This window comes from Brienomyrus brachyistius, chromosome 1 (genome assembly GCF_023856365.1).
Source record: "Brienomyrus brachyistius isolate T26 chromosome 1, BBRACH_0.4, whole genome shotgun sequence".
NCBI lineage: Eukaryota > Metazoa > Chordata > Actinopteri > Osteoglossiformes > Mormyridae > Brienomyrus > Brienomyrus brachyistius.
In genome coordinates this window covers 15,591,322-15,600,937 of record NC_064533.1, presented here as the reverse complement: position 1 = coordinate 15,600,937, position 9,616 = coordinate 15,591,322, and the positions used below count along the sequence as shown (strand labels likewise).

Here is a 9,616-nt window from a genome sequence, read left to right as displayed (position 1 = left end):
CTCCAGCACTGCGGTTTTTCCTTAGTGTTAACCATGTACAGGTGCGCTCATCTGTCAGCTGGGAGACTAACCGCTTAAAAATCGCTGCCCTATTTTACGCATTGCGATGTACTGCGACTGGTAGTTGTATTAATGTGTATTAATGTCCATATCCGGTCATTTTTTAAATAAATGACCTTACGAACTGGATTTTCGGGATCAACCTTGACTTCACTTCGTTTTCCAAAGCCCCGTAGACGTCATAGGAGTTACAGTTTGCAGATACCTCAGAAAGTCGGTCTTTCTTGTGTTGGAGCTGGACTTTTCTGTAAACCTGTGGTTATATATTTCAGCTCCATTGTCTTCGTCCAATACCGATTTATCCGGTTCCACCCATTTATTAAAGCCCTACTGTATATGCAGACGAAGAAACGAAGAATACCTCCAGGGGAAAGCATTTAAAAAGCCGACTCACGATTAGAAACCCCTAATAAACCTTTAATTCGAATTTTTACAAGACAAGTGACAAATTACATTAAAACACCTGCAGATCTTAAATGCCTGGAGACTGTACACCTTCCCTTCCGGCTTGTAGGCAGGAACATTGGTCAACTTAAACAGTATTCTGTAATGGAAAATAAGCTGCATAATAGTTCATATTACAATTTTATAAATGTACAGTGTTTACATAAAATACATCAGGAAAAAAAAACGCAAGGATGCAGCTGAATCGAGCACCAACCCCCGGGAGAGTTAACGCCAAATGTTACGTTTGTCCTGGCAACAGGTCAATAATAAAATAAAAAAAATATATGTGCACCAAAGTCAGGCTGAAACATACAAAAATATAAACATCACCGTGATGCACACAAGTACAGCAAACTCCTGGCTTGAATTTCATTATTTTTACATAACATCAGCTCTGTTCAATTGAATAAAAGTGTATCCCATTCCTACACTTTATAAAACCAAGTACATTCTCGAGAAATGCAGAGGCAGAAAGAAAAAGCATTTTATTTAAAAAGAAAAATCACAAAGCTAAGGCACAGTTAGGTCATCTGGGCAAGGAGTGTGCATCAGGTCACCGTCATCTCAAGCGTCCCTGCGTTTTATATACGACTTTGTGCTGCGAATACTGACCTGGGACCAGTTTAAAAACGAAGCCGCAGTCTGCCGACCCGGAGCTTATCCACCGAATACACAATCCATCCTGCATTTAAAAAACTAATTGGCAATACTCTGTCACACCGTCTCTGCATGGAGAAGAAAGGGGAATGCACAAAAACCATATAACTGTATGTCTGTCTGTCTAAACTCGGACAGACAATCTGCTGTCAATATGGTTCAGTATCAAGCACCACTATTAAAAACTACTGTAGGTGCAGACGTCTGTCCCGGCACAAGAGTCCAGCCTCCAGCTAATCGAACCAATCCTACACCATCGTTTCTTTTTCAAGGGCCAATGTAGTGTGAAATAGCATGAACAGCCGGCAAGGGCCCTCTACACCTCCAGCAGGCCCTAAAAAACACTCTGGACACGGTTAGCAGGTCAGCTCTGCCCACAAACTAATGGCATCAAGCTACGTGAATTTTTATTATTTTTTAGAGGGAATATCGATTCAAAGGGGTGACTGAGCTATCTGTAGGTATTTGTTGCAGCACCAGCAGAGGGCAGGAAATCAGGAGATGACCCCGCCCTCCCATTACCGTAGGAAGTGAGGAAGTTACGGTTGGAACACAGGCTGAGGCCTTGTGACCAAACCCTACCACGCTGCCCCCGTCCAAAACTCACTCTCGCGAGATTAACCACATCACCTACCCACACATGTTCGCTACAGGCTGGGCGCCACTGTCGCTGATGCAGTCAATACAATGACTTAATTTTATATATTTATAAAAAAGTTAGCTTATGATTTGCTTTTTACACAGATAACTGAAAGCTGCGTCACCCCCCCCCCCATATACACCTATTTACAGCACCCTGTGTTGGTTCTTTGTGCATGCCGTCAGACTAAAAACTACAAAAAGAGATTACATCACCTCAAACATATGTAGAAAATAAATACCCACAATAAAATGTTACGACTCAAAGCATACTTTAACCTGCACATGCAGCTAGTCGATTTAAAGGCCGACTAAACGTACTTAAAAGGAGGATCTGTGACCGACTTTTTAAGGGGGAGGGGGCAGAGAAGGCGGGGATTCCGCTTACGGACGTCCTGTCAAGATAATGTCGGCTGCAGAAGCTTTTCAGCTTGCCGTTAATCCGTACACAAAATCTGTCATTAGAAAAAAAGAAAAAACAGAGAAAAGTGTGCCCCCTCCCCTGCTGACCACGGAGTAGCTGTGGGAGGTCTTCGTGCTGTCTGCCCTGCCCCCTCCCCAAACCCCACGTGTCCCACCGCCATCTCAGGAGAAGCCCGGTGAGCTGGCCGGACTGGAGCGGAGCCGCAGGTGAGACAGGGTGCTCATGTGCATGCTGGATGGCTTCAGCGGCGTGTTGCAGGCCAGAGCCTGTGGGAAGCGCTGGTGGTACCGGTCCAGTCGCAGGTACTTCACCGTCACCAGCTTGCCTGCGGACACGTCACGGCATCATGACACACGGCCACACGGTGAGGAAAACGGCAGGCAGGAGACAGACTGATGATCTCATCGCTATCAAAGCCAATGACTCACCTCTGCGTAGTTTGTTTACTGGAGGAGGCTGTCAGACAGAAAGGCTACATACGCCAACGTATGATATATCACATATTTATGTTACTCACAGAAACAGACGCTCAATGTGAATAGAGCAGAGATGGGTTTGAAATGAAAACAAATGGTTTTATGCATGATTTATGATAAGATGCTAAAACTCTCAGGTGCAGAGTTTGGGAACGAATTGGCTGCAAACACACAGGAAGGCTGACAACCCTCAAAGATGTTCTCCCTCTCCACCAAGCTCACAATGCAAACCCCCGTCTGCATCTCAACGAGCCGGAATTGCGAGGAGGCAGAAAATAACCTTGTTCCATGTCCGAAACTCACCGTCAAACCAGGAGCCATGCAGTGCTTTGAAGGCTTTCCCAGAATGCTCGGCGGACAGACACTTCACATAGACGCAGCCCTGCGGAAGCAACGCAGGGGAGGTTACTGCGGCTGTGTGATGGCCGCCACTCCCGGCAGATCGGAGACAAGGGAGGGGGACCACTAACCTCACGCGAGTTCTTGTCGACGGCGATATGGACGATGCCGTCGTTGTCGCTACACTTCTCCAAAATGGCTTCCTGGATGGCCAGGTGCCAGTTCTCACCCACCTCCCTGGAGAAAAACAATCAGGGCCAGGTCAGGTCCTGGATCAGAACATCTCAAAAACTACAGATCTGAAGTAGATCAGTGTTGACAGGCCAGTCAGACGTCAGGCCAAAACCAAAACCAGAAGAGGGACGAACAAACACAAGCTTATTACTAACAAGTAATCGTCACTGCAGTGCACTACTACAGTCAGAAACAATCAGAATCAGTGGTTCGTCACACCGACATAAGAAATGAGAGGCCACCTACATCACTGGGTCGAACATGTTCCGGATCTTCAGACATGGCGTTAAGCTGTTTGGCGGCGAGTTTCTCCGGTCAAGAGGGAACGCTTGAGGAGGAGGGAGAGAAGTTACTTCCACGCACCCAGAATTCCTAGAGTCTTTGCCTTTTATTATTCTGTCTCTTTCAAACTGGAAAACCAGTAGGCTGCATGTATCCCTGCTAACATGGCTCAGAACCTGCACTGACCTTTGCCCTGCCATACTTTGGGAGGTATGGTAGACATCTTGTCGCAGCTCAGTGAAGGCTGGGTCCACCTCCAGACCAGGAAGTCCTCGCCTTTGATCCTCTGCGTCTCCGTTCGGATGCGGGATTCGTTTGTGGACAGGAATTTCACCGCCCGCTCCCAGACTTTTTTCATTTTTTTCCTGGAACAGTCCCAGAACAAAGAGGACATCTGTTCAGATGCACAATTTATCCAAACCACGTGAAGGCACGATAAAAACGACCGGCAGCTCTTGCTGGGCGTTACTAAGCGACACAGACCTGTCCTGAGGCTGGATCAGGGAATCGCGCACATGGGGGATGGGCAGGTACGGCTGCAGGTCCTTGTTCTCTAGACATGCCTCACTGTGGCTCCTCAGCACGTCTGATTGGGCAGGAGAAGGAGCAGGGAAAGGGGGCAGTCAGCTGACTGGTCACATGTGCCAACCAGGAGTTTCTGTGTGGAGGCAGCTCACCTATGATCCTCTCCACCATGTCGTACATCTGCCTGGTATCCTCCTCCTCTTTCCTCCAGCGGTATTTCATGTAATAGAGGAGGCCGCACATGACACCCACACCTGGTGGAAGGGGGAGGGGACACATTTAAAAAAAACAACACCCAGTATATCTAAATATAAAACACAGTTCTGCAGCTTCTTCCACTATTTTGGCTGTCGTAACCCAATGTTACCAAGTTAATTCCCAGCCCCTCAGCTAAAAATATAATCATTACCTAACATCACTTTAGGCACCAACAATTCATACAAATATGATAACATTATCCAGAAATGCCATTTTACTGCTGGATCCACTAAGCACACGCAACTTCTCACATTTTCATATATATAAATACGAAAGAGACAAATGACTCATTAGGACAAACAAATCTTGGCTTTATTGCGACATTTAGCCAAAATAAGACAAGACAAATTCCTTCCCAATCCCTTGTCCCCCCCCCCCACCCTGCCACAGCGACATGCGGCACCCTGGTAGCTCGCAGGATGCGAAGACCCCACTGGCTTTGCCAAACAACCCAACGTCCGATTATGAAACGTGCAAATTATATGCATCCTCACCAGCTGTGCCCAATTTCTGGTTGGGCACGGTTCACCCCAGGGATGAATAAGAGGAGAATGACGTACGTGAATGGCTGAAGCATGCTTACAAACGTCTGAGTCATCACTGCTAGACCGCGTCCGCCGGTGCCCAAGTACGCGGTCTAGCGCCGGTACCTGTGTACATATATGTAGAGCTGCCGACTAGTCGACATAGTCAATGCTAAAAATGTGTTGACATCAATATTTTAAATTGACAATTTTTGCAAAAATATTTAAAGTATCGTTATGATTTCTGAAACGCTTCAATTAATTAAAACAAGTGTTTTCATTTGAAATCACTATGTAATTATGAGAGAAGTTCAAATTATCACAAAACAAAAAGGTGGTTCTACACTGTGCACAGTGTAATGGCGTATACCACGGCAGTACACCGGAAGAGAAGGCGCGCCTGAACACCGGAAGAGAAGGCGCGCCTGAACACCGGAAGAGAAGGCGCGCCTGAACACCGGAAGAGAAGGCGCGCCTGAACACCGGAAGAGAAAGCACACAGGCGCTATTCTAGACCAGTAATGTTCATTACATTACCATTACTACGGAGAGCTTTTTAATATCTTTTGTCCTTGTAGCTACTAAAACACTCATTATTAAAGCCATAAAGTTGTCTGCCTGCTACATTAAAATCTGGGCTTATTCTACGTTGATTGATGGTATCTGTGTATTGGTTCATGCACACTGGACTTGGGACCAGTATTGTTATCGCAAACTAAAACTGAAACTAAAATCTGCAAAAAGCACTGGCAGCCCACAAACATCTTTCTACTTTGTTTACCCACAGTATCTCCTCTGCCTCCTCTGATCTGTCCTTTCCTTCATCACAACTTAAGTTACTTATTGCTTATGTCACATTATGCACAGCTGTGCTCTGCTAACTGAATTCAATTGGTATAAGGATATTCAAAATGTATACAGATTGCTAACTTTTCGGCATCTCAATACGCATCTCAGTAGTTTTAAGCATACTACTAATCCGCTTATCAAATTAAGGGCGAATATAATATTGAAACGGCTGAAAAGCCGGCGTACATTATCTAAAGACCTACAATGGCATACAATTTGTTCTTGTCAAAATAAAATTAAATGGTTTTCTGGAGGAAAATTAACCGTTTACATTAATAGACCAAACGATAAAATTGTCGATAAGTTAATCTATAGAGAAATAGTCGTCATTGGCAGCCCAACCTATATTCATTAATCAGTTTATTTGCAGTTGAGATCCTTTGGACATAAATTCTGCCCCCCATTCTCCCACAACCCCCCAGTTTTGAGGCTCACCTGCGATGAAGAGGAGGAGCCGGTAGATGACAGTGAAGAAGGCCCGGCGGAAGCGGCAGATGAAGGACATCCGGGGGTGGGTGGACTCCAGGCACATAATCTGGGAGACGTTGGTTACAGACTCCTCGGGGTGGCTCCCAATCAGCCTGGAAAGCCACGGTGGGGGGGGGGCAAGAGGGAGAGACACACCAGAGAGAGCACGATGTGGCGGTGACTATTAAAGAGGGGACTCACCACTGAGCACTATCAAACAAAGCCAAGGCCATGTTGAGTTCTGATTCATTTCAGCATATTAAAACAAGAGAGCTCGCTACAGACGGAAGGCTAAAGAACGAAGGCTGTAAATCTGACAGCTCCAGGACCCAGGATCACAGTCCTCAACGTACATTTACATTTTATTAACTTATCTGTCGTTTTCCTCAATGGCCATTACAGCAGAAAGGGTTACAATTTGGGTGTGCTCCCTCGGATTTCAACCCACAACCTTAGATGCAAGGGGGAAGAGAGCTCCTACACATAACCAAGCATCCTGGCCTTACAACACACTCTGGAGCTACTCAATCTGACCAGGTAATTACCGAATTCCCACATCCTCTCCTGATCTGATCAGCCACTCCATAGCTGTGTCCCAGAAGTCCTCATATTCGGGACTGTGTAGCTGGAGGTCACAGAAAAACAGAAACAACCACTGGTTAAGCACGAGGTCCAAATACTTAAAAATACTCAGTTGGCTGCCAGGAGTTGTGCAAGTAGTGAAATGGAGGAGACAGCTTCGGCGTACGTGAGGTACAGTACGAACGGCGAACCTACCATTAAATATTCAAAGGCCTCAGTGTAGGAGATGTTCCTATTCAAATGCTGCGTGTGGTCTCCGCAGTCGTGCTCCCCTGCAGAAATTCAACAGCAGAGCAAGTGAGGCCAGGTTAGCGTTAGCACAACTCACCTTCCTTTGTATCTCACCTGAGGTCAGAGGTGAAACACAACATTGAACGTTGAACTGTACAGTGTGATCATGAACTGAAGAAGTTTTAAGATTACCGGCGATCTTGGCCAGATGGTCGTGCAGATGAAGGAGTAATTTGAGAATGACATCTTTCTGCTCGTCAGCCTGTGGTACAACACGACTGAGGTGAGGGTACGCTTCACAGAATCGGCGGTATAAACAAACCTCGCTGTAACCTGAGAACAATTCAATCGACACTAACAAACAATACAAATGCATCACTGCACTTCTCACTAACTTCTCGCACAGAGAAAATCATGATCATCTGACCAACAAACTAAACAAATAAGTTTACTGAGGAATTAAACAACGACAGGGATACTCACATAAGAATTGTCAAACTCAATCCCAAATGGATGGTTCTTTGCTGAAAGAGAGATAGAGAGAGAGAAAGAGAGAGAACGCAGGGCCGTTAGTCCTGGAAAGAGAATGCGTCATGCACAGCCCCCCACACGATGTGCCTCAGGCAGGGGGCGTCACCGCGACTACACTGTCCTTTACACTGCATCTCCTGCGCCGGAAAGCTGGGCCCACAGACTGACGTCTCAGCCTTGAGCCGCTGCCTGGACACGATGTGCCCCCTCTGAGCTGGATGGCATCCAGCACCACAGTGCGCAGACGACGACTCCGTCTGTCGCCCACAGGGGATACTGACACGTCTAAAGGCGTTCACACTCCACAGCGTCATAAACCCTAGTCGGCTGGTAGGGCAGAAACCCCCAGTACAGGAGCACTGCCCCCCTCTCCCCAATCACCCTGCGATCCAAAACACCCGCAGACAGTGCAGCCGGTCTGTGACCCGCTTGTCTGTGCTGGGATATGTAGTCATAGCTGCTCTTGGGAATTTCAGGCACGCGACAGATTTCATTACTTGTTTCCTCAATCTTTTTTTTTTCCCCCGGCCCAACCCAAGCTTTACTATGGTGCATATCCTCACTCCCGGAAGCCTTTATGGCATGGCGAATGCTGTCCTTGATGCAGGGGTGGCCAGGGTATATCACCACATTTGTGTGTTCAGTGATTTTCTTTCCCAAGTTTACACGCAGCAAGCTAACATCCAGGATGCAGCTTCCTACACAGCTCCCTTGTATCTCCGTGGTAACGCCCTAGCACTGAAGGCTACTAACCGACAGCCGCATCATGAGCTCAGCGTGTCACACACAGTTTTGGGAGCTACCAGCATGGCTTGGGGAGGCCACAAGAAGACACTCACCGCTAAATCCTCGGTCCATGACACCTCAAAGTCCTACCACATGGTGTCAAACGTGAGGGCTGAGCCGGCTATGCCCCTATTTAGATACAAACTAATCTGCCCCCTTCATAACTTCAGCCTGATAAGTCTATACTGCCTCTACGTCAACACACAGATTTACTGATCCAATCTGTGCTGCAGTTCTTAACACAGGGCAGGGGGGAGGGGCATTCAAAGTCCTGGAAGCATGAAAACCCAGACAAGAGGCACTTCTTGAAAACAATGCCCTTGAGAAAGTAAGTAACGGCGCCGTGATCCGTGGGTCACATGACCCGGCCGCGAGCCGCCGCGTCTCCTCCAGCCAACCTCCGCATTATGAGCCCGACAGTCTGGCACTCTCCGTCGGTCTGAGTCACGTATTAAAGGGCAGACGGACCACTGGAATGCGTGATAACTTTACTGGCAGCCTCCAAGGGCTTCCTTCCTACTCTGATACGCAAATATCAGCCTGTCTGGCCCCGGCTCCCATTTCTCAGCCCCAAACACATTCACCCATTCTCCACTTCCCAGGCCATGGGGAAGGAAGAAGGACTACAGGGGTCCTGCAAAGGCGCCAGCCCCGTAGCCCCCAGCCCCCCTTACTTTAAATAAGTAATTTTAAGCTTAATGTTTACCAGTCGGTGAATCAGTTTTAAAAAAGGCCAGTTTGTTGGTGTATTACTCTCATCATGCTGGACATTTTCACACACACTGCAGATGCACCGAAAATAACTGAAGCAAGATGCCACAGTGCAGAGTGCACAGCAGCACTGCAAACTATATGGGATAGCATGGCTTACAGGCAGAATACACACATGCAGGGTTCACATGCAGGCAGCTGATCACAAAAACAGAAATATGCCCAAATTAAAGAGACAAAGTATGAGTACTACATTAAACATTTCAAAGCCATCTCAAAGTTCCTCTCACCTTTCAGAGGCATAGAAACATTTACATCTTTATACACCATTCGCTCAGGCCCCCAGTCACTGTAACAAAGCCTCGAGTCCAGCAACGCCAAAACTACAGCTCAGATGGCTGCAGATCGCTCCCCGCCAGCAGACCACAGCATGACAGCCCAAAGGCTGCAATAGGCTGCTTTCAAGCGGGCGAATTCACAACAGACAAAGGGATGGTAGTTATTACAATTATGTTGCTCAGCAGTCTACAGCTTCACCCAGTTACATAACTGCATTTCAGTGGAGCAATTCAGGACCTCATGCCCAACTGTAG

The 9,616-nt window shown here is 47.1% G+C and overlaps 1 protein-coding gene across 1 annotated transcript in view; it reads right to left on the bottom strand.

The window, feature by feature from the left end:
* Nucleotides 1–456: 456 nt before the first annotated feature.
* Nucleotides 457–9,616, bottom strand: part of lemd3 (LEM domain containing 3) — a 10,921-nt gene continuing 1,761 nt past the window's right edge. Inside the window, exons 2-13 of the mRNA XM_048978820.1 lie at nt 7,479–7,519; nt 7,188–7,257; nt 6,960–7,036; nt 6,728–6,807; nt 6,150–6,295; nt 4,236–4,337; nt 4,042–4,144; nt 3,745–3,923; nt 3,523–3,604; nt 3,174–3,279; nt 3,007–3,085; nt 457–2,552 (exon numbers count right to left, since the gene is read on the bottom strand). Of these exons, the coding sequence (XP_048834777.1) occupies nt 2,389–2,552; nt 3,007–3,085; nt 3,174–3,279; nt 3,523–3,604; nt 3,745–3,923; nt 4,042–4,144; nt 4,236–4,337; nt 6,150–6,295; nt 6,728–6,807; nt 6,960–7,036; nt 7,188–7,257; nt 7,479–7,519 (1,229 nt within the window). The 3' untranslated portion in view covers nt 457–2,388. The remainder of the gene's footprint in view (nt 2,553–3,006; nt 3,086–3,173; nt 3,280–3,522; nt 3,605–3,744; nt 3,924–4,041; nt 4,145–4,235; nt 4,338–6,149; nt 6,296–6,727; nt 6,808–6,959; nt 7,037–7,187; nt 7,258–7,478; nt 7,520–9,616) is intronic.